Raw genomic sequence first — 24714 nt, 5'->3', positions numbered from 1 at the left:
TAATGGCTTAGAGCAACTTGATCAATTGATGAATCCTATCTTTGGATTCCTTAAACCCAGCAGTAACTATGCTGACCAGTATATAGGTCTGACACCTACCCGTCATCCTATCCGGTTGTCCTTTACCAATACCGTGTCGGCACTTTACGGCGGGCGGTACTAATGCAACGCACCATAAACAACCAACTCCCATCGATACTGGCGTTACACCACGGTCCATATCTGGCCTTTCGTACAACAAGAGCTGCATATTTCTGCAACTTTAATTTTAACTACATGTACATACATATATGCACACCTCCGCAGTCGTTCCCAGGCAGCAACAAAGACACTTGATGGCCTCCCTCTTTCTCTCTTCACAATCACTACCGCGACGCATTGGCTAGCCGTTATTTCAAATCCCCGTTATTCGACACCCCTCCAGCGCCCTTTCCCAGCTAAATATGCAATTGATCTGACAGCCATAGGACGAGACCTTTGGCTAACCTCACAACCATTATTGGATGGGTTAGATTTCGTCGCATGGCCATGGGCCATATGTATATGACAAGAACCAATATTGACAACTCCTCCTATATACATTTGCATGCAAAACCACATGGCGGCACCCTAGCTGTGTCTACCTAGAGTACTCTTTAGAATTAGCCTTGCTGGGATCCAAATATCGTGCCCGCGTGGTTCTGGTAGAGTAGCTTTGGGAGAGGGACATGGCGCAGCTTGATCAATTGATCGATAATTCTCCATGCTAGCGCAGGTTTGTTTCTTTCTACAGCCCCAAGAAGTGCAAGTATGTAACAAGCAGTGCCAGAGGTTAGACAACGGAATTCGTCGCGGGCACTGGCCACGTGCACCACGGTATAAGTTGAGTGGGTTATGATGTAGCCTTTCGATCCGAATCTAGATGGCTTCCTCCACAGCAGTATAGGCAAGTACTAGGGTGTAGCGAAAAGTGTTCAGAATCTGAGAAGACAAATACACGTATTCACCGCAACATTCACTTATCAGATTTTGATCACTTACCCTCAACACCCGGTACTGACCCGCGCTGGAAAGAAATGCCTAAATAGTTACAGCCATTGTGTCAGAAGCTTCGACTTCCAAGTTCGTTCAAACCAAACGCTTATTTATCATAGAGAAATGTCTGCTATGTATCATGCAGCGCGTAACATACAATTTCCACATGTGGTGGGGCTGAAAGTATTTACTCTATATACATGTACATGTCGGTCCCGATTTGTCGCTTCAAGTGCACAAAGCTGAAAAAGCTTCTACAGCGAGAGGTAGAATTATTGTAGAAACAGGGGTCTAAAACAGGGTTTAGGTGGCTGACTCGGCCAATAGGACTCTTCCCATGCTTCTACATAGGTATGTATGTATGTATGTATGTAGAATGGGCAAGCTCCATGACGTCGAACCTGCACCATAAAACATGCCCTTTTACGATTACTTCCACTGATTATCAACTGGTACGTGGGAGTGTCGGCCCCTTACGCTGGATCATCTCGATACAGGATCGAACACACAGGGCCAAGACGGAACTTTCCTTGCAGTGCCAATTAAGCAATTAAGCGGACAAACGACCAAACAAAGCCTCGCCGCTTCTATCGCTGTGAGTCATTAAGCAACTGTCCATGCAACAGACCTGTATACATGTAGCTAGATCAGTTGAAACTTCACGGAGCCTAAGAGTACTCTAGCCCGTGTGTATAATGCCAGGGTACATTAAGGGGTACATTCGGGTAGAGTACTTTACTCTCTACATACAGATTCTGGTAAAATTATTGCGAAAGCGGGTTCTCCGTGACTCGATAGTCCTATTGCCCCTTAAAAGTTTTTTTTTTGTGATTTTCGCAATAATTCTACCGGAAACTGTACTCTACATGTACCTACTCCACCTAATCCTCTTCGTCTTCTATGCCGTTCAAGTACCTATATACTCTAACCCAGCACCTCCGCTCAGTAATCAGCCCCTGGCACCCAGTAAACACTTTATTTTACCCACGATAACCCTCTGTCGGATCTCGGAAAAGGATGAGTAAACACCAGGCTAGGATGGGAGTACATGTATGTAGCTACATATGTACTAGCACCCCCCTTTATCCTTGGCGCTCGCTTGTTTGTGCGACATGGTGTGTGTAACGCCGTCTCTCCCCTGCCTGCAAGCTTGTGTATCCAATTTTCCCCGTCCACTCGCTGCCACAGCGCCCCGTATGCAGACACCTTCAAGTATACTCCAGTTAACAGGTCTAGTCTACTGGTAGGAACATCACGAGGCAATGCCAATATTGACCACTCATCCAGAGCTGCCACTGTCTAAGAGTATTAATTCTATGTATGTACTCTACCATGTACTCTAGACTGTTCCTGTCCTGTCAAGTCAAGTCAAGGGCGCACGGATGGTGCTATGTGACACAGGGACAGGGTGCATGTCACTACATGTAGTGTCTTTCTTTTCTTCTTCCGTGTCCCCCCCCAACTAAGATTAAGGTTAAGGTTGGTTTCAACATCAACTTCTCGTATCGAAGGGAAGTTAGTTAGGGGACACAATAAAACATGCACCCAACTACAACTATATAAACACCCCCCAAGAACCACCCCCCACCACCCCCCCCAAAGACCGAGCTGTTCCTCAGTCACCTCACCTCACCTCTGTCCCTTCATCCGTTCTTCATTGCTCAATCAACCAGATCCAATCCACATCCAACGCAATGCATTACTCATCCGTGACCTTCATCCTCCCCGTGGCCCTTAGCTTGGCTGGGTCCGTGGCAGCGTTTGCCATGCCATCACCACAGGACTTCTCGAGCTCGAGCTGCAACCAATGTCTTGCGCTCGCCAATGTCGCGGACACGTGTGGCTGGAGCGTAACTTCGACCTCTGTACCAACGATAAGCCAGACCACGTGCATGTGCAACCTTGATGGCTTCATAAAGAACTACAAAGAGTATGTGATCCCCCAATCATCCCGCCATCCCTCTCTCCCATGGGAGAGCAACCTCACTGGTATAGAACAAATGCTAACGTATCATCTGCAAAAACAGCTGCATGTCCTGCATGGTTAGCACCGGCGTTATGGACGCCTCCAGTGCCGCAACATACAGCACTGCTGTCGTGGATGGGTGCGATACCCTCACTGGCGGCGGAACCTCAACTTCCGGCTCTGGCTCTAGCAGTAGTACCTCCACCGGCAGCTCATCCTCCTCCACCTCCTCATCATCCGGAGGGTCAACGTCAACGGGCACTGGAACTGGTACCTCTTCCGGAAACTCAAACAGCAATGGGAACGGCGTGCTCGGCCAGAGCGGCGCCGGTGCGTTGTCCGCCGGCTCTGGACAGTTTGTCCTCGGTGCTGTTGCAGCCGCTGGGGTTGCGTTCTACGCTCTGTAGATTTCTGACCTATTAGTCGCTGGATTTCTTTTTTTCTTTTTTCTTCTTCTACTGTGCTGCTGGATGATGGACTGTGGAACTGGGATAGGATAGTGAGGATTTTTAATAATTGTTTCTTTTCACCTGTTTATTTTTTATCTTCTACTTTTACTTTGGCTTTCTTTCTGGGTTTGGTGTGTGCTTGTGTAGACATATTATCGAAACTGAAACCTGGCTGCAGAGAGGGATGGTTTTCTCGCCCTAGTCGAGCATTATTTGAGATTGTCTGTTCTCTGTGCTTGGGTCGCTTTCTTCACCTGCAAGTGAACCAAACCAATATGTAAACCGTCATGAGCTCCAATAATCCAATCCCCCCACCAAAGAGTTTCGGCCACCACTCGCCGTGCCAAGTCAACTAGGACCCCATGATGCATCCATACTAACCTGGTCGTGCCACGCCCGCGGATCGATGTCACCAGCGGCTGTTACACACAGTGCCTGTGTCGAGGATGAGGCAGAGTTGGAACTGGGAAGGTATGGTATGCCTTGTCCTACGCCTTTCTTGGTTCATCCCCAGCCTGGGATTCTTCCTTGATTAAATATATTCGAAGCAACAATTAACTGTCTTTATAATTTACATGTTGTTCCGACTAGACTTCCATCCCCGCAAACGACCACCTAGCTATATTCATCAATTTCGTCATGCGATACCAGCAAATTCTACTTCACCCCCCAATCGGAGCACTATCCCCCAGGACCTCCCTCAGTGCTACCAAATATTTCAATCTCGCGTTTCTGTGAGTTTTCCACTCACAAGGCCCAGGCCTATCCCAGGCCTAACCCAAACCCAGTCCCACCCCTGCCCATCCCGCCGATCACCCCCCCCCCCCCAAAACACAGTAACCGCACCGCTCCATTAACATTCACAATTATTAGGGGGGGTATCACATTATCTAATTAGTTCGAGTAGGAATACGAGGAACAATTAACAACTTTCTTCTTCCTCTGTCATCTCCGCCAAAAAGCAAACGCGACTAGCAAGTTGCACTTGCTATGTCGCCCAGACTCGCCCTTGCGGATTAACGCACCTTGATCGTGCGTGCGTGCAGATCGCTAACTAGCTGAGCTGGGCGCGCTAACTCGGCTAATTAAAACCGTCAACTCTAAAGCGACGGCCATGTCTGAGTTTGAGTGTGAGGGAGGGAAGGTGGGGGGGGCTTCCGAGCTTCCGCGAAGGTGCTGGTAGCGTGGTAGTGGTAAGGGTGTCGAGAGACTACATACGATGCAGCTGGCGATATAAATGGACATAATCTAGGTAGAGAGAGTCTGTCAAAGTCATGCATCATCACTCGCACGCATTCTATGGTTGGCGGGATTTGTGGCGCGCTCGGAAGAGCATGGATCGTGACACGGTGCGCGAGAACGTTAATCACGCGACGGAGGGGTGTGAGTCAGTAGAGCAGATACACACTCTAAATGTCTCGTCCATGCTAGCAAGAATCAGGAACCTCCCAAACCTACATGTAGCTTTGGTAGTTCAGAGATGGTCAACTGAGTTGAAATCAACTACTACTACAGTCGGAACGCAACGATATCGATCAGCGCCTCAGAAAGCCTCTCCAGGCGAACACCAAACCAGTCAGCCAATGGCAGCCAGTGCTTTAAATTCGGCTGGACCACTGCTACTATTAACCTCCTATTCAGTCCTCAACTCAAAACGTCCACCGGCTCGGCCAACCCGAGAAACGTCCAAAGGCAGAAGGTGGTAATGATACTCGATGCCCAAGACAGTTAGCCCATCCCAGGTTCCTCCAGAAATTCCATGATCCCGGCAACACTCTAAATACAAATGTTACACGGCCAGCATACAGAACGGGCATCATGGACCAATTGATGGATGGCCAAGGGGGTTTCGATTTCATCTCTGCCCGGACGAAGACTCATACTCTAATCACGAAAGGCACAGACAGAACAGGCAAAACCGTCCTGGCTACTTCTCTAAACGGCTTCCCTGCATTGCCCTGCATCATGGTATTAGGGGTATGGTGGTGTAACTAGCTTGGTCGATATCGCATCACAAAAACACCCTCAAACAAGTCAAGCCAAAACATGGAATGTCATCAAGCAAAACCCATTAATTAATTGTATTACAAAACCCCATTACCAACCGTTAAAAAAAAAGAGAGAGACAAGTATTTACAGCGCATACATGCCCAACCCCACCGCCATTGCCCCCGCGGCGACCATCTTCCCCGGCCCGACTGCCAGGCACCCCGCCCCGCCCGTGACCAGCGCGCAGTTATTTGCCACATCCTTGACGGCCGAGTCCTTATCATCGCTCGTCATGCCTTCGTTGGCCACCGAGCAGGACAGACATCTGTACATCACCGCCGGTCAGTACGCGTCTACGTACAGTACCACACAAGCTCTGCCACGAGCGGATGGGGGGAACAAACGATTTGTACTGTGACTGGAAGCTGTCGGTGTTACACAAGCACTTCCACTGGGCCGCTGTGGGTTCGGTGGTGTCGTCGTCGACGATATTGTAGCCGCAGCTGTTGGTGCTATCCACGAGGGAGAGGCAGTTTCCGCAGTCGCCCGAGACGGAGGCGGGGCTGGGAAACGCGATGGCCGTGATGGCGGTGGTGAAGAGTGACAGGCTGAGGGTGAGGATGGCTGAGAAACGCATTTTGAGGAGGGTAGATGGAGTTATGATGGGTGGTTGTGGTGGGTGTTTAATTTCTGAGGGAGGAGATTATGAGGATCACGGCGGTGAGCGAGTGAGAGGGAATAGAGTTGGGAACAGGTCGTGTTTATACATCCAAGCCCTGTCAATTTCACAGCCTAAGTATCCCCAAAAAGAGCCTCTTTCTCTCTGTCTCTCTGTTTGTATCTGCTTTAATCTTAAGTTTATTGTTATGTTGACTCTCTCCTATATTAATTACCAGTGTGCCTAATTAGAATACTCGTACAAGCGGCACAGTTACACAGATATTACACCGTGATACAGGCAGTAAAGGGTACCCATGCCCGCCCTAATCAAGCCATTCTCCCCAACTCCCCCGTAGATCTCCAACCTCCGCGGTTAGAATATTTTGTTATGTCCACCTAGTTGGCTACGCCGCAAGGCGGATTGAGAGTTAGAAGCCATCGTTGGCAGAGGGGGGATAGCCATATCTAGGGGTGTCCCCCTAGCCTCTGCCTACATTTACTAGTTGATTGATAAATGCTATCGCGAGGGAACGTTACACAGACCAGTCGGGTTATTGTGTGGGTCGACTCGGTACAACGGAACACTGGCACTGCATGGGTGCATGCATGACGTCGGAACGAACGGCGGCGGTTTTTTGAGATCATAGTGGGGTTGTTCTGGAAGAAGTACCGACCTCTGGGCAGCAGGTGCTCAAGCAGCCCACGATCGGGTGTTTGCGTCCAAGGAGAGACAATGCCCCTCTTGGCCGATATGATCTGCTCAACGGTTTGTGGGACCTTCTTGTATGGGTATATGTATCGTGTCTTCTAGATCTGTATACACTCTGATCACAAGTATTAGCACAGCCCCACAAAGAGTAAAGTATACTTCTCACAGCTATTTTGAGAGGAAACACATACCCGCCGAAATGTGCGAAGCTTTGAACCTGCTACCATACGGGACTCCTCCTTCTTGAAGCTCCATAAACTCTGAATCCCTTGTGGCCGGAAGTGCAGAATCTTGAGCAATGACGACTTTAAACTTGAGACCAAAATATCATTGACCAGAAGTTAATGTAGTCGTGGGAGCTGATTTCACGGGGCAAGTTTATGGCAATGCAAGGTTCGTGGCAGTGCTCCTCTTCTATGATTAACCTGCTAGAAAGATATGGTCGAATCGTAGCGTGCTTGACGGATATCGCCGGGGCTGTCTCGGTGGGGTAACTACACGTATCAACGGCATGTTGTTGCCATCTCACATGTTAGACATATCTCCCGCCTTGCCAAAACTTTTCCTCTTCGACTCCGAAGCACCAGATCCCAGGTAGACAAAAGCGCCCAATCTGCTTAACACCGGCACGGCCACAGAATCATTCCTCTCTCTCTTCCGGATCCCCAAAATGCGCGTTTGGTAACATTTCCATGATAAACTGGTAAGACGTGGTCTATTGTAAAGGACAAAGTCTTGTTTAGAGAAGCCTGGGTATCTAGTATATGATTTACCATCGCACAACGATTTCATTGTAAAGTGGTGGAATCAAATTACATAGCATTGGAGTTGAGGTCTGAAGAAATGTCAGGGCTAGGGTTGTCCGTAGGGTTAGGGTAGTATATTTTTCCGTAGTCTTTTAGAACAATGTACGTACAACGCGCGTGGAAGTGGACTTTTCTTGGTCGAAAGGATATCCTTCGTGGCGGAACTCTGTGGTGAGAGTGCCAAGATGCTTGGACACTGTCTGCATAGGTTACAATTGGCTTTTAGCTCTATAATCCACTTTGTCAATCAATTTATGGGTCGAGTTGTACTACTTTAAAGGTTGGTAAAGTTCTAGAGGGACTTATTAGCATGCTACTTGACTGCATGCAGGTATGTGGCGATGTTGCGTTTTACGGTATTTCCAGCAGCATGTGGAGTCAACTTGGTATTCTAACACAATCCCGCATTACCAATGGTGTGAATTACATCGCATTTTCCCGTATCGTGGTGTCATATCTTGCGTAGTCTGGGTTAAATTTGATTGGGTGGTATTCTAACCTATGAACCGCACGAGTCTCAAAGTTGAGAGTATGGTGAAAAATTCGCTTTCCGGTCATGATAGATCACTCGCTAAATGATAATCTTGAAGCATATCAGCATTAATTCAGGATCTCCGGGTCGCGGGAGCTAGAATCAGTATCTGGAACTTATATATCTTCTTCTAGGAATGTCTCAAATGTGGCAACGTTCATGTCTCTCCTGCCATGAGTTATCAAGTCCTCATATGATTCAGGATCGACAAGGAGGGCAAATTACCAAAACGGATCCGGAAAGATTTAAAATCACCGCGTATGGAACATTCACAGTCATGTTTCTCTTTGTCGCAGGAGCCGCTTTGGCATCCACCCGTTATTGTGAATCACAGGACCGAGCCCGGCAATTACTAATTTATTTTGTCGCGCTTATTTCCCGCCGAATTTTAATACAAAACAGAGTGTTTTCATCCCCAAAGCACCAAAGACGTGCGGATGTCTTGACTCGTTCTCTAACAATGTGTCCAATAGGAAGTACATGTATCGGGCTTTATAATAATCTAGCGATCCATCTTTTGGTGGGCTACTCTTATCTCAATTACGTTTAAAACCTGACATGTTTGGCTTGATTTCTCGATTTCTTTTAATGAGGCGAAAAAAATCAATGTCGTTTGTAAGTCACGTTATCGCTCTGTACTTTGTAGCTATCTGCAAAAACACTCTATAAAAAACAAGAAAAACCCACCTAGACAAAAAGAAACCCTAACCCACCACCAATGGCTCCAACTGTAGCTTCGCCGGCCCTTGTCACAAAAGAAATTGAAGCGAGGAAACCGATGATTGACCCATTTTTCCAGTTGAAAAAGAATTTAAATCTAGGAGAACAGGCCAGGCGACTTGGAGGATATTTATGGGTGTGCTGCTATGGGCAACGAGCAGTACTACGGAGTCTAGGGGCCCGAGGTGGGGGAACTGAATATGCATATTTAAAGCGACAAAGACATGCCAAGACGTCTTTATTTTGGCCGCTCTCTATCAGGATAAGCCGGTAATTCTTGAAAGGAGTTGAAATCGAAACTCTAGGATCAGGAAGAACAGCTCGACTCCGCTTGTGATAAAAAGCTACTCGGCTTGAGTCGACTTGTAAAGGCTCGAGTGGCTCGAGTAATGCTCATGATTTCTACTGGCCTCATATATCACTCCCGAAGTCATTCTAGATCTATTTGTGAATATATTCTGTTGGGTTAGGGTTTAATCTCGAATTCAATGACCAAGGGTATTACCGGCAGCAGGGCTAACAAAGGGTAGGGATATGTAGAGGGATAAGATCCAAAAATCTCGAGCTTTTCAAGTCGAGTAGTGGAAAAAAGCTCGAGATTACATGTCTCATGCTGCGAAATGATGCGGGGAAAAAAGTAAAATATCTCCGTAAAAGTTAGAGAAATACTAAAGCTTTCATGACTAACTGTAATAAATCTATCTTTTTACGTTAATTACGCAAGTCAGATCAATATTGACGGAGTTATTCGAATTTTAGTAATCATCTGAATAACCGTGATTGTGGGTGGTATCGTCCCATCGTCAAGAGGGTATTTTGGAGGTCCAGCATTTAGTTCTACGAGCCATTTATGGCCCTCTTTCTCTATTCTTATAAGTTAGTATGTAACAAATAATCACGCAGTGTATCGCTTCAATAATGCGGGAAAAGGTGATGAGCAGGATAGATTGTACCTTTCCCACCAGCCTCCAAAACCATCCGAGCCATAATCTTGAACTGTGGAATTTCGGAACCTCTTCGGAGTACAGCATCTAGTAAGATACAACTGACATGCTAGAAAACAATTAGTAAATCAATGAACGGGTAAGCATCTTGAAGCTCTCAATAGAAAGCCGGTGATGTTCCCGTCACATTTTATCACTCGATTCAACTTCCCAATGACGGCAATGAAGAACAGTGCCTAAAAGGGCTACGGCAGATCCAAGTAGAAAAAAAAAAAAAAGAAAGGTTAACTCCTACGTCCGCACTCTGTTATTGCTTTGGCGGCGGCTGGTGCTCATTTCGGATTTTCTCACAAGCGTTACGAATGCTGCCGATTCCCAACGAGCTCCTGAGGCATCTTTAGTATCCATTTAGAGAAATTCTCAGGTTGAAAAACTATGTGGCTTTGGTCCTCAGAATAGGAGTGAACCTTTGGTTCAGTTGATATCGGACGTGAGAGAGGGGCTCGGGATAGCCGGGGAATATGCTACGGTTGTTAATTGCGAGAATTTAATTCGGGGGGAGACCCTACACAGACCCGTGTCTCTCCATCTGCAGATAGGTTAGAAATACCGAAGAGATTTGGCGATTTCATAGCTATAGCCCTATGATGGCATACTTGGCTTTATTTCAAGGATTTTAGTGGACCTCCGGCCCGGGTACCTAGATTTTTAATTTCGCTCAGTGATAAGAACAGATTTTGACTTTATCGATGGGAAGGTGAACAGAGGATGCACACTAGCTAGCTCGGTATACTAGCCTGACAGAGCCTCTCTTCGAGCCTGGACGATCTGCAGCGGAGAAGGAGCAGGGAAAGCTTTCGTCGTAATATATTGCCGGAGTTGGTATACCTCTGGGTCGAGAGCACCTGCATAGATTCACCTTCTCAAGAGTTATTTGTAGATCTTCACTCCCAAACTGTAGCCACAAACTTGCGGAACACCTAGCTTCCGTTGAAAGGCTGTGCGTAGCTTGGATTCGCAGGCTTCTCCTCCGCTTGTAGAGAAGGCCAACCGAAGAGCTCCAATCTCAGAACAAAGATCATCACCCAGTAACAGAGCTGCGAGCGTCCAACGCCTCACTGGTGGATCATGGTCGGCAGAAAAATAAAAGGTTGAGCTCAAGCGTTGCGAGGGTGTTGTTGCTACTGCCCTATAGCTATCGATGGGGAAGAAACCACCTTTACCTATGTGTCGTTTTTGCAGTTTTAATTTTCCCCCAGGAAAAATCCGCATAGTGGCCTTAAGGCCCTTAACTCATCGCCAAATGAAATCTTCTACGGTCCATTTGTACACGAGCCGTACACGACCATTCAAACAACCAACGCTACTTCCTCTATGAACTTGACCTCAATAAGGACACAACAACAATTCCATCTCCGCGACACCTCATGCAGGATCCCAGACATTCATTACCAGCGGGCTCTCCTCCGATTCTCTAGGATCTCATGTCAATCTTCCGCCCTTGAGTTTAGATCAATAGAAAGAGAACGGCAAACCAGGCTCTTTGATTTGGTAGGCGCATTTCTTGTTTTAACTCTTGGTCCCTGGGCGATGCCGAGGGACCGGAAGCGGGTGGGGTTCTTGTCTCGACGGTTTGAGGTACTTTACTTCTTGATGCCCTGGCGGCGGTGGGGGAGGGAGTTGAGAATATTGGTTCTGCCTTTGGATACTTGGCTTGAATTTACGGCGCTGGACGCAGGGCATCATGGGTCTGGGATCCTCATGCTTCATTGGGGCCCTCGTCCACCGTGGAATGGACGGATATAAATTAAGGAACACAGTACGCAGAGCACAGTTGTCTTGAAGGGGGTTAGCATATACCGTTTCAACACTTCCGAGCGCAGCACACTTCTGTTTCAGGCATGGAAGACCTAGGATCGGAAGTTTTAATGATTATCTTCTTGAATCATCTACGCAGTACACACCAGCAACATGCAGATTTTGCAATATTGCACACATGCAGAAAAGCAAAACACCTTTACCAGAACCCCCTCGAAGCATGCAAATCGATCATCAAAGAACAAAACGTAAAACAAAATTAAAAGCATGGCGGAAAACAGTTATAAACGCAAACACCTGCGTTTACATCACAAATCCTCCTCCTCTCCTCCCTGCTCGTCATCCCACTCTTCATTCTCCTCTGCCTCCCGCTGTCTCTCCGCCTGCCCCTCCCTCATCATCAGCACCCTCTCCTGCTGCTTCATCTCCTCCACCACGCGATGGTAGTCCTCCTCCAGCCTCATGCTCTCGTCATGGTACGCCTGCACCTCGCGCTGGGAGTTCAGCACCACCGCCACCATGCGCAGATACAGCGGCGTGTCCCAGAAGCCCTTCTGCTGGGCGCCCAGCGCATCGATCTTGTCGTTGTGCTGCTCGGCGTCCGAGATGAGCACCGAGAGGCGCTGGGCCCGCTCGGAGTTTGCGCTGAAGAAGGCGTGCTGGTGGTCGCGGGCGTGGGCGCGGAGGGCGACGAGGCGCTCGGTGGGTGTTTGTGGGGTGTCTGTAGTGGTTGTGGTGGGTGTGGTGGTGGTGGTGGGGGTAGTTGTGTCCATGATTGCTGCGAATGTAGTAGTTTGTTAGGATAACGTTGGTGCAAGGTCGAGATCTGTAGATCTAGGTACTAGGTGGGTGACTGAGGGATGGACGGGTGCAAGAGGACCAACTCACCAGATAGCGAGAAGCCGCGGAGGGCGTTATATAGCCTGACGACGAGGTGGAGGTTTTCAAGCGCACCGCCGACCATTGTATTTGCATCTTCAACCGTACCTGCATCGTGTGATGGGGATTTCAAGAGGCAGCGTGGGACCGAGTGATTCCGTGTGACCCGCACGCCGTACCCACTACCTGGCGCAACAGCTGCCCACATGGCTAGAAGCACTACCACCACCACCACGCCTATCTTGAAAAGAAGGCCAAGTATTTCTATTTTGCATTTCCTTCAAATTTGTTCCCGTGCGTTCCTGTTTCCATTTCTACTTTCCCCGTCCGTTTCTATACCGCGAACGCCCTCGAGGCTGCCAGCCAGATGCGTGTTGAAGCGGATGACTCGAAGCCAATGATCGCAGCCACAACTAGCTACAGAGTTACGGCCGTACCAGCGATAACGGCTCGCCAATTAAGCAGCAGCACACCCGCCCTCGTGGTCAGCGATGCCTTGGTCTGACTGGCTCGCCCGGGGGACTGCATAGAATGCAGGGAGTAGCTGTCGACTCGCATGGGAGGGGGGTGCTACTACAGAGCGAGTCGACATGGAGAGCCTAGCTAGAGCTGTGAATGTACCGCTCGAGAGCCGTCTGCCTGCACGTGAAGAGAAGATAGTCTTGATTTCCGTGCCTGTGCCTGTGCCTGTGCCTGTGCCACTGTAGATAGCCGGGGAATGGCGCACTCTTCGGTGCAGATGTCTAACGTTCTGTACCTGTGCTGCCATGTATAATTATAACCCATGGCCACACCGCAGAGGACAGCACAGCGATAGCAATCAGACCCAAGACGGAGAGTCCTCGCGCTTCCCCGCGCAGATCCGATGCATCTCCATCTCCATCTCCCTGGCGCTGTCCCAGTTGTAGCTCGATTTCCCCAGGCGAATCGGACCCGTACGTACATCTCTGCCTCTCCCTCTCCCTCTCCCTCCCCCATAGATCTCCCCCCCACCACACACACAGCTCCCTCTCCCCCCCCCCATATATCTATACCTATCCAAACAACCCCCCTCCCCCCCCTCCCCCGTGCTCGATTCAACCGAGATCCCGAATACCCTCCTCTCCCGTGCGCTGTGCAGCTCTGGCTGTCTCTCGCCACACTCGGCCAGGGTTAGGGCTCCGGGCCATCTCAGACATGCACCCGGAGGAGGGGCGATGCACAGGATGCGGTGTGTGTCTTCCCCGCTCTCTGCCCCTCAACACCAACGCCATATCTCTCTCGATCTCTCTCTATCGCTCCATCACCATCTCTGCCCCTATTCGCATATCCACATACTCCTTTTCAGAGCTCTTGACATATATAGAGAGATAGACAGCTGCTGTATCGACGCTTACCGAGACGGAGAGCTCTCTAGCTAGCTACATCCAGATCTGCACACACAGCTCCACCCCCCCCCCCACAGCTATCTACTCCCACCACGATGCTCCCCCACTCCGCCGACCCGGGCCTGCCTCCCCCCTCGTCGACCGCCTCCTTCTGGCACACGGAGCCCTCCCCCTTCCTGCACAACCACCGCACAACGCCCACCGTCCCCACCGACGCCGACATCGTCATCATCGGGTCCGGGCTCGCCGGCGCCACCACCGCCCGCTACCTCTACGAGTCCGCCTCTACCGCCTCTACCGCCGCCGCCGCCGTCGTCATGCTCGAGGCGCGCCAGGCCTGCTGGGGCGCCACCGGCCGCAACGGCGGCCACTGCAAGGCCTCGCTGTACACGCTGTCGCGCCTCCCGGAGCTCGCAACAACGCTGGGCTACGACCAGCTCACGAAGCTCATGGCGTTCCAGCAGCTCAACGTGGGTCTGGTCACCGAGTACGTGCGCGGCGAGGCCGTGGACTGCGACTTCAAGGCCATGGACAGCTGCGACGCCTTCTTCACGGAGCACAACTTCCGCGCCGCGCGGGAGAGCATCGATGTGCTGCGCAAGCGCATGCCGGAGTACTCGGGGCGGCTGCGGGTCGTGACGCGCGACACCACGGAGGGGCGGAGGATCCTCGCGCAGGAGACGAGGACGCCGACGGCCGTGGGAGCGGTGCTGTCGAGCGCGGCCTGCCTCTGGCCGTACAAGCTGGTGGCGCACATGCTGGAGCGCGCGGTGGGCGAGCGCGGGATGAACCTGCAGACGTGCACGCCGGCGCTGTCGGTGGTGCGGAACACGGCGCCGGGGAGTGCGCGCAAGTGGACGGTCATCACGGCGCGCGGGAACATCAACACGGACAAGGTCGTGTTTGCCACGAATGCCCACACGGCTCACCTCCTCCCCGCGTTCAAGGGCCACATCTACCCCGTGCGCGGGCAGATGTCGGCCCTGGTCCCGCCAAAGTCGATGATTGACCGCCCGCTCACGCACACTTACCGCCTGGTGGGCAAGGACGGCATGATGGACCAGTACCTCATCCAGCGGCCCATCCAGCCCGACGGCTCCGGCGGCGAGCTCATGCTCGGCGGGGGGCGCTCCCTCGCGGCCGGCTTCGGCGAGGGCCGCATGGACGGCGCCATCGACCCCCCCGTCGCCCGCTACCTGCGTCGAGCACCAGCCGAGTTCTTCGCCGGCGAGACCGGCTTCCCCGGTGAGGCCGTCGTCGGCGGCCTCGAGAAGAGCCTCGTCAGTAGGTTCCGCCGCCTCACCATCGACGCGGTGGTGGGCAGCCAGCTGCGCTTTTGGGATGCAGCGGAGGGGATCGGATGTGATGATGGCGAGGAGGACTCGGACTCGGGGTCGGAGTATGATGACGACAACTCGGAGAGCATCACGCAGGACTCGCAGGGGAGCCGCGAGTGCGTGGCGAAGTATGAGTGGTCGGGCGTGATGGGCTTTAGCAGTGATGAGATGCCGTGGGTTGGGAAGGTGCCGGCGCTGACGGCGGAGGAGGCGCGGGCCCGCGGGCTGGAGGGACGGGAGGCGGTGATGGAGACGGAGGGGCTGTGGATGCTGGCGGGCTTTGAGGGGCATGGTGGGTTTTCTGCACTCTCAACATTGTAAATTCCGACTCGATTACTGACTCTGTGGGTATATAGGAATGGCCTACTGTACGGGGGCCGCAAAGGCGCTGGTGCAGATGATGGCCGGCAAGCAGCCATACGACTTCTTCCCCGAGTGTCTCGAGGCCTCACGGCAGCGCATGGGTCTCGCGCCAGAAGAGGACTCGGAGTCCGACGAGGAGGAGGTCGACGCCGAGGAGGAAGTGGAGGAGGAGGTCGATATCGACGAGAGCAAGGTCGACATCAGGTGGGAGGACCTGGAGAAGGATGAGGAGAGCGAGTGGGTCGTTGTTTGATATCTGTAACGTAGCGTTTGTGTTTTTCTCTTTTTTTTTTCTTTTTCTTCTCTCGTTTGTCTTGTCCTCTTTTTCTTTTATGGCTGTTGGTTGGTTTATACTAGCGGGTGGGAAGTGTAACTATGGGGGGGGGGGGGGGGGCGGACCGGGCTGTATATGGCGTGGGAGCGAATGCATGGCGTGTATTCTGTAAATCTTATACGGTGTGATCTGATATCTAGGAGTGCATGATGTGAAGATGCTGCCAAAAATAAGGCTGTTGATATCCAACTTGATTTCGGAATATATATGAATTTGGAAATTAAATATAGAAATCTGCAATTTTTTGAGACAAGATACTTTTATCGTTGCAACGCTGATGAAATGATGACACTTAAGGCCGACAAAAGAGAGAGGAGAAAGATCTAAAGAGGTCAAGGAAAGGTCCAACTACATATAAGGATGTACGGGACCGATCCCCCATAGGCCCCCCTTCCTATGTCACCCCACCACTTCCGCCTCCGCTGCTAAATATAACGCATATATTGTCACTCTCACTCTTCTCATATATACCTAATAACCAAGCTTTCCATGACCTGCATCTGAATCTATGCAAACATACAAGCTTCCGGATACCGGCTTCAATTTTACCAGGAGTAGATCAGTTAAAGAATACATTCCTCCATTTTCCCAGACCGCAGCCTGTGGGTTTGAACACCCATACTCAATAGGAACAGAACCAACAGTGAACAGAGGCCTATGACTGCTCCTCCCCGAACCACAACCGCCAGTACCAGAATGTGTTGAACTACATATCGATTATTAATTAGCTCAGTCAGGACTGAGCGAGGTGCTTTAGCTGAGAGAAACTCACATGAGCGTCCGATCGGGTCAAGTCTTCGACATTAGCTGCGGTCGATCTGTCTTTATCTTTCCTATCTTCTCCTGAGCCTTAAAATGCAATGTACTGTCGCCCTACCTTCAATTTTTCATCATCTTCCTATTCTCTCTATATATCTAACAACCAACCGTTCCGTGACCTACAACGGCCAAGCCTTCACAAACATAGATTTAGAATCTCCCTCTTTCTATAAATATGACGCCCATCTACCTCCTTAATAGTAGTACTCAGTTCACGCTAGTGTTCTCCATGAGACGAGACGTCTTGAAGTCTTGTCTCGAGACTCTTGCCTCGAACAGCTCGACACCAAATATTTTTGCTCTCGAGACCGGCTTGAAATCTGCCAAGATATACTAGTGACCATAGGTGTTAGGGACAAAATGGTATCCCTTAAGCTGTCAGGCCGAATTGAAATGGCAGCTGTTAACCACATTCAGTAAACATTGGAGATATATAGTACGATCTGCCATGTATTTGATAAGCAGCTGGCGTGACGGTATGACTGAGACCAGCGTTCAATCCATCGTCTTTACTGAATGTGGTTAACAGCTGCCTTTTCAATTCGGCCTGACGGCTTAAGGGATAGCATATCATCGATGTAAGTTCTCCCCTGTCGATCCTGCACCATGTGGGCCACTCCCGGGAAATACATAGACGTCAACTGACGTTTGTTACAGGTTTATCGAGTAGAAGTTGAGCAGCTAAACCAGGAAATAGGTAAGATCTCAATAGACATTACTACACAAAGCTTCTTGTTGCATGCGGCCCTGGCTCACAACTACTCACTCGATTTTCTCAAGCCTGTCTCGGGACGGGCAAGACGAGACGAGACCGGCCCCCTCATTTGACAAGACGAGACAAGACTGGGTCTTAGTCTCGTCTCGAACGGTGTCGTGGAGAACACTAATTCACGCCACTCCTACCGCTCCGTCAACTCCTCCAAGCGCCACCGGCCTCAACGTGCAACCCCGGCCCACGTTCCTCTCGGATGGCACTACAAGTAATCAACCACACCACGCCTCTTCCACAGTGTAAACGATCTAGAGCTAGCAAGGGGTCATATCTAGTCGCTGCACAACTATATATCGCAACGGCCACCACAAAAGAGAGACAGTCAATGCCGGCCACAAAACCTCACAGCTTCTAGCTCTTGATTCCGGAGGTGGCCGTAACGATAATTAACTAGGAGTCTTAGCGGGGGTCGGGGCGGGTCACTGGCTAGCTAGGGGATATACATCTGGTCCGGAGGTTTAAAGCGAAGAGTGCTGATTGTGGTTTTGATGGGCCATGGGGAGAGGTAGTACTAGCTTATTCTCCTGCGGAGAAACCTGTTATGGTTCAAATGCCACAAAAATTTAAGTATCGGCCGCAACCTCTAACGTCCTTAGACGCGTTTAGCACTAACACCTACGAGCTGGTTTCAGCGTGCAGCTAGCTACATATATATCTACGACTACTTCACTGCCGGGCTCAGTCCGGAGCAGCGATATATTTGGTCTTGGAGGCGTAGGCACTAATATGTGCGTACATATACAGAAGAAATCTCTGCGATATTTGTATATTCTAGGCCCCGCTAATTATTTCAAGTAAACAAAAGATTACCTCCCCACCAATCGACAACGTTCTTTGGGGTTTTAAAAGAGCGGTTTGGACTCTATTTGCTGTCCATACAATACTCAAGGAACACCGCCGTGGTCGCCTGTATGCATACTTCATATCGGCCTATACATTAGGACGTAACGTTTATTAATAAAGAAAATTTACATTATCTTGAGGGATAATGATTGGCCGTACAGGTTATCATCTATTGCTTTGCGTGACAGTTAACGGCAATAGTGATGGTATTATGTGAGTTGATAATTTGATCCTGACGGGAAAACGGGGAGAGTGGTTTCGACCGCCGGTGGAATTAAGGCGGGAAACATCCAAGAAAAAGACAAGATGGGCTATCGATGTCCATAGCTAAGGTGGTATAAAATCAGTGTCCAGCATCGACTTTTCCGGTCTTCTCGACGATACCAGCCCTTGATGTTGTCTCGTCAGCCACACTGGCTCGAGTGAATCGAGTGACTGGTTGTGCGCCAAGCCTCGTGAGCTCAAAAAGAGGGTTTTTCAAGAAGTCTTAATATCGAGATGAAAATCCTGCTGCAAATTTCAAAGTATCTTTCACTCTCATGAAGAAAACCCCATTGTAGGCCTATAGTCGGGAGTCCGGTGGTGGATTTCTAACCAATTAACGGTCCTCCTACTAACCCATTTTTTGAAGTGATTCCAAGTGATTCCAAGTGATTCCAAGTCAAAAAGACTTAGTCAAGACACGTAAGCTTCTCTTATAAATTCACTTCACTTCGATCTTCAAGCTCGATCATTGCTGATCCGGACGATTAATGCGGAAACAATTGTTGTGACCAAGGTAGAGGATAAAATATAGTTGTGACATCTCGAGAATAAAGAGAAGCACAGTATTCGATTAGATGTACATGATGTGGCATCCAAGGTTTAAATAACTCAAATCGATCACGTTATAGTCTTTTGTCTTATCGTATCTCAAACGGGGAAATATGGTGGCCGGCCGCAGGGGAAATTCATGTTTCAGGCGCCGATTCTAGCCGGGTACTGACGGCACACAGTAACATAATGCGGGTACGTCACCTCTCCCACGATCATATCCCAATATTAATAACCAGATACGTGGGTTGCAAATCGACCACGCAATAGTCACTAGGCCGCCGGATTAGCATAGAAGAACATGTTGGCCAGTCCATGGGGGTCATACAGACGAGACAAGAACAAATTTGACATAAAAGTACTTCTCCTTCTAATCCGAAACCCTACAACAGAGTAGATGTGCAGGAGTGAAATCGACCTGATAGCTGCTGCCACGAAGCTTCCTAAGCGGCCCACGCGCATTAAGCGCGGGTGTGTAGGCCAAAAAAACCGAAAAGTGCCGAGATTTGAGCGCAGAATGAGATCGAGAGGGGAAATGCCTGAATCTACGTATTATTTCGTTCCCCCCAGATCCTAGAAACTACCGAACAAAGCCAGAAAATAGATCCACCTCGAGAGAAGACCAAAGACGACACTAGCCTGAATCCGAAATTAGCCATGAGCACGCTGTTCTCGCTAAAAACGGGGCCGGACTAGTGTGGTCGATGAGATAAGTCCACTCTAATCACCAATGACGACCAAGGCTCGAGAGATCTCAGTTTCCCGACTTCGAAAGCACAATTATTTTTCCCTGCATATTCCCGCCAATATATCACAAAAGCAACCCTAGGAGACGGAATCCTAACCATCAGATAATCCTAACAGTTAGAATATAAAGAAATATTTAAATTTAAGATCTGGTGATTAAAACCTTGATATCTGAGACCACTCCAAAGCTGGAACCCGAATCCTGTGAGCATTGCCACGTCGAGTTGAATCGAGTAGGAATCACACGTCGAGTTTTCCTCCAGTTCGTCTCGAGCCGGCTCAGGGGCCGCTCTGGAGAAGACTTGTCATATTCGACTTATTATATCAGTATATCTCTCCTCGTCGAGGCCCTTAGTTTTGCCTAACGTCGGTAGCTCACGTAGCTCTACTGCCAAGACCGAGTGATAGAGCATGAGTGCAATGGTTCCATGCACTTTCTGCCCAATGTGAAATTAATTCCTAGTCGAAAATAGTATACATTCCGAAGTCACTCAGCGCGGTATTGTACGTATCAAAGAACTAGGGTTAAGAGGCTGTTTTACATTCAGTTCCGGTATCCGAGCAAGGAGAGGAAAGGTGGTTAATTCCGGCTGCAACATTCAGGAGTTATACAGAAAGAAGTGATTGAGAGCTCAAAGTGAACAATTGCCAAATCCTAGCTCTCTCCTAGCACATAATGCTGTCGGTAATTCGAGGCTGATGGCTGATTTTGGGAGAGACCCCTCAGCCTTCCCGTGCGGGTTTTGATTGCTATAGCATGTATACTCGTATACGTAGGTAAAGTTCCAGCAGGATTAAATGGGTGATCGACGTGACATCAGTACAGTGGAATCCCTCTCATTAAAAAAATTAAAGTTTGTGATTTACCCGCTCGAGAACGTGGAACCCTGTAAGTTTGGCAGAAAAGGCCACACTTTGATATGACGTCTATCCCAAATTAACCCCTCCTCTTTCCCTCACGTCTACATGTCGCTCTCCCATCATGCGTTCATCAGTCATTCCTTCTCTACGCCATATTCCTCATTGCCACTGCCATTCATGCATCCCGGCTCCCCGCTAAGCTTGCCCGCCATTCGCCACCAATGCCTATACCACGCAATAGCCACATATTTCTAGATATCCTGACATATTATAGACCGCAGGTTTTCATAATATAGCCCTCTCCTGGGATACTGGACTCCAATCATAGCATGGACTCACCTGCCCCGAAATGAAGTAGTCAATCAATCAATCAAACTCACCTGTCCCGAGCCCTTTTGCGAGTGATGACTTATGATGCTGACGAAATTCTCGTCGCCTCTTTTAACTCTCTCACACCTTCCCTCGTCTTGAAGTCCTCTAATTTGCAGTAAGATAACATTATCCCTAGAATTCGCCATTTCCAGAAAAAAGAAGAAGGATACTCGGATTTATTTTAAAGAGCGGGAAGCCCGTTTACAGCTTTAACGGCCTTACCACTCGCGGATCAATACCAGTTCCCCACTCACCCTCGATTTACGTCGGGGCGGTAGCCGTTCAGGACGAGTCGCTTCGACTCTATTCGGATTATGAGGCAGATAGAAGCACTTTAGTCCATCGCCGGTACTGATTGCGGCTGTCAGTTTTGGCCGGTTACTATTTTTGCGTATTAGTTTCAATAGGGCTTTGGGTGCTAAGCTACTGGTATCTAGTTGTATCTGGCTTACCGATTTCTCTCCGCTTTACAGAATCCTAGCAAATTCAGCAAACAAGCTAAGGGAAGAGCTGTGCTCGCAAATCTACAATCTATCTACACCTCTTTAATTTACCATATGGGTTGTTCCTAAATTAGGATTGTGATTGTGCCTAGAGCACGATGGTTCGCGGGATTTCTTTGATAAGTGACGAGAGTTTATGTAAAGAGATGATTAGGAGGTGTGAGAGAAAGTAAGTAAATATCTCGTCTTCCTCATTTAGAACTCATGAAGTTCATTTAAACTTTAATTCTGTTGCAATAGAAGACATGCGAAAGCTTGGTATCGTATTTACTTTTTGACAGTCAAGTAAGGTACATACATACATGTCAATGCAGGGGAGGTTGGGCAGCAAGCGTCTATGCCATATGCACCCCCACGAGGTACATACATCAGCCTTATGGAACAATGTCCCATGTCAAGTAAGGGCTGGGATCGAGCCTTAGAGGCGAGCTACATTCTTTATCAGAGGACAGCCATTTCAAGTACTCAAAGTAGTGTGACTATCACCCACACCTACTCATTAAATTCATGCTCACGATCAAAGTTGTTTTCATAAAGAACTCTGTCGGCATCCATAGCCGCCCGCCTTATCCTGACCTCAGGTCAAGACCTCGATAGGATATCCTTGTATGTACGTATACAGGAGATGAAAGAAATGGAGTTTCTTAGTGCGAGACAAACCTACCTGGAGCATATAGGCAACACTGCCTTGGAAATTACATTGGTTTTTCCCACGAAGAGTCATGTGAAATCCTCGTACAGCTCGTAAAATAAGCGCTCAAGAGGCGAAAGAATGAGGTGTGAAGCGATGAGAATTTCCACAATATAAGCCCTCATATATGCACGGCATATCAGCCTCTTATCAAACGGAAGGCCAACGATCACCCGCAAAAGCCACCTGATGACGGCTATTATTCTCTCCGCGGATGGACGGCGGGGCGTCTAAATATCTTGATTATTTCAACAAAAGCAGAAAAGATTTCCGGCCACAAAAGCCACATAAACGCCCCCAAAAATGTTGGTGTCGGATGCCAGTATGTGATCTCGCAACCCCTGCCAACCTTGATCATCCTCGCTTGCCTCTGGAAGAAAGAATTCTCACGATTTCATGTGATAAGCAAGGGCGGTTAGAAGAAAGTTGAATACCTAGGTAGACACTCACTCTGAAAGCCATCCACAGGATCTACCACACCTGCCAAGGGGAACAGATATACAAACCCTAACCCTCCAGGAAACCTAGGTCACATACCATGCACTCGGCTGTTTTGGCTTCGAGTGCATATTTAATCGCATATTGGAAGTGCAGAAAGAAGTCTGAGAACTGTTCGGGAGATCCCGATTTCACGGTCGGCCCATTGGATGAACCCGTAGTTGGTTGGGCCAGGGTAATGATATCAGCAATTGTGTTTCTTAACGATCAAGATTGCAGGTGCACGTAGGACTGCATTCATGTATGATAGTCTAAACGCTGTAAAGGTGATAAGCGGGAGATGTAGCCGAAGAAAAGTGGGGAGCACGAATGTCCCATTATGCAATGCGAGACGGGTCGGTGGTAAGTACCGTGTTTCTGGTTTGGAAGAAGGAAGGACGTGACGTGACAATCTTTGGGGTGAGTCCGTGACAATAATAATGGGTCCTATATATAGACCCTGAATAGAAGCAAGGCAATCCCTGTCCGGATTTCTAGAAGTCGAATCAATCGGGGAGCAACAAATGTGGAAAGTGCAGAGAAGTGCAGAGAATTAATAATGGAGCTTGCGGTGTTTATTAATAGATCAGTGTTATCTGATTACTCACGAGCAATGAGACATATCTTGAAAACATCTGTCTTGTACGAACAAAGAAGCAAGCACTCAGTAGAGGCTTCTCGCTTGATAAAGAAAATACGTAACTGAAGTACCCGACGGCCTGGTAGGATCGAGAAGTTGTGACTGCTATTTTTCTCGTGATCATTCTTGTGGCTTTAGGTATACTCTAGTTCATTAGTCAATTGATCGGTTTGTCTAGGAAAAGAGAAGAAACCTGGAGTGAACAATAACTACCTATCATCGGGAATCTCGCTTTTTTAAAAAAAACCTTTAGTGCATAAACATGTTTCATTGTTTTGTAGCCCATGGCGACATTCGCGTTGAATCGAGTTGGAAATGATTTATTGGTGGTTTACCGAGATATCAACCATGTGAATGTGTCAGACTAGGTACCAATACCTACCTAGAGCTATGACCTAAATAAGTAGTTGGTAAAGTTCTAGACCGTTGGATTTTCTCTCGCTCTAGTTATACGGGCTAGGATATGATTCCGAGTGCCCTATAAAAATTCAGGATGAGATGAAACATAATTTTGTTGCAACCCATGCGATTTTATTGAAACACATGCTCTACCTATCCCTCTACATCAGAGATTTCATTAGTTAGTGAGGTAATCGTATCATGTGAGTATTTCTTACTACTGAATTTTTGAAATGGAAATGTAGTGAATGTACCTGTTGGCCTTTGGTGTAATTTTTTTTTCAGTTGTATTCAAGCAATAACTAAGCTAAGCAAGAGGTGATAATAAATATAAGTTAGTAATATTAGAAACTTAGCTGCCTATCAAATTAAAGCCTAAAAAGGAGATTAAAAGCACGAACTGGCTCTAATTCGTCTAGAGCCCATGATAAACAATTAGAAATATCAAATTTTGTTGTTTCATTGAGCGGAAACATTTGTTTGGGTTTATTTTCATAACTACGTATATGCAAATTACATATCATTAGCACGCCCCAAGAGCCGGTAACAAACACCCACCACAAATTACCGAGAGCGCAAGTAACTCAGCGCTTGTCGCTCTCTTGGTATCAGGACCCATTCCTTCGGATTTGTTAGTCTGATAATGACACTTGACGATACCCTAACATTCAAAATTTATCAGCATTAGTGCCATTTCCCCACTTGCGCTGTCTCAGATCCCACTAGGCTGCACCCCTCGCCGTCTAAGACAAGGACCATAAAATACCCTTACCACTTCAGGAAAATTGTTACATTACTACTCCCACGCCGCCCTGGCCACCCCTTGCATAAATAGGAGAAACCCTGATGCCGGTAACTGCAGCGCTTATATAATGCAATAGTAGACTCCC

The 24714-nt window shown here is 48.7% G+C and overlaps 6 protein-coding genes across 6 annotated transcripts; 3 read left to right on the top strand and 3 right to left on the bottom strand.

Annotated features, from left to right (window-relative positions):
• Positions 1-2708: 2708 nt before the first annotated feature.
• On the top strand, positions 2709-3387 carry H6S33_007579 (uncharacterized protein; the record flags this gene model as incomplete). The annotated part of the gene is made up of 2 exons (XM_044838944.1): positions 2709-2944; positions 3042-3387. 2 exons carry the CDS (start codon positions 2709-2711, stop codon positions 3385-3387), a joined length of 582 nt encoding a protein of 193 aa, XP_044689115.1.
• Positions 3388-5562: 2175 nt separating this feature from the next.
• H6S33_007578 (uncharacterized protein) lies at positions 5563-6055 on the bottom strand (the record flags this gene model as incomplete). Its single annotated transcript, XM_044838943.1, has 2 exons — positions 5563-5743; positions 5823-6055. 2 exons carry the CDS (start codon positions 6053-6055, stop codon positions 5563-5565), a joined length of 414 nt encoding a protein of 137 aa, XP_044689114.1.
• A 3514-nt stretch (positions 6056-9569) lies between these two features.
• On the bottom strand, positions 9570-11532 carry H6S33_007577 (uncharacterized protein; the record flags this gene model as incomplete). Its single annotated transcript, XM_044838942.1, has 13 exons — positions 9570-9709; positions 9799-9841; positions 9889-9898; positions 9977-10080; positions 10141-10175; positions 10280-10313; positions 10365-10378; positions 10446-10489; positions 10678-10708; positions 10759-10854; positions 11242-11263; positions 11325-11372; positions 11437-11532. The coding sequence occupies 13 exons, from the start codon at positions 11530-11532 to the stop codon at positions 9570-9572; spliced, it is 717 nt and encodes a 238-aa protein (XP_044689113.1).
• Positions 11533-11915: 383 nt separating this feature from the next.
• Positions 11916-12380, bottom strand: H6S33_007576 (uncharacterized protein; the record flags this gene model as incomplete). The annotated part of the gene is made up of 1 exon (XM_044838941.1): positions 11916-12380. One exon carries the CDS (start codon positions 12378-12380, stop codon positions 11916-11918), a length of 465 nt encoding a protein of 154 aa, XP_044689112.1.
• A 1568-nt stretch (positions 12381-13948) lies between these two features.
• Positions 13949-15806, top strand: H6S33_007575 (uncharacterized protein; the record flags this gene model as incomplete). Its single annotated transcript, XM_044838940.1, has 2 exons — positions 13949-15482; positions 15547-15806. 2 exons carry the CDS (start codon positions 13949-13951, stop codon positions 15804-15806), a joined length of 1794 nt encoding a protein of 597 aa, XP_044689111.1.
• A 2213-nt stretch (positions 15807-18019) lies between these two features.
• Positions 18020-19103, top strand: H6S33_007574 (uncharacterized protein; the record flags this gene model as incomplete). The annotated part of the gene is made up of 5 exons (XM_044838938.1): positions 18020-18045; positions 18111-18206; positions 18284-18387; positions 18963-19005; positions 19100-19103. 5 exons carry the CDS (start codon positions 18020-18022, stop codon positions 19101-19103), a joined length of 273 nt encoding a protein of 90 aa, XP_044689110.1.
• Between the last annotated feature and the right edge of the window lie 5611 nt (positions 19104-24714).

This window comes from Morchella sextelata (genome assembly GCF_020137385.1).
Source record: "Morchella sextelata strain SCLS chromosome Unknown scls_23, whole genome shotgun sequence".
Lineage (NCBI taxonomy): Eukaryota > Fungi > Ascomycota > Pezizomycetes > Pezizales > Morchellaceae > Morchella > Morchella sextelata.
The sequence above is the reverse complement of the archived record's forward strand: the minus strand, read 5'-3'. Positions and strand labels throughout refer to the sequence as shown.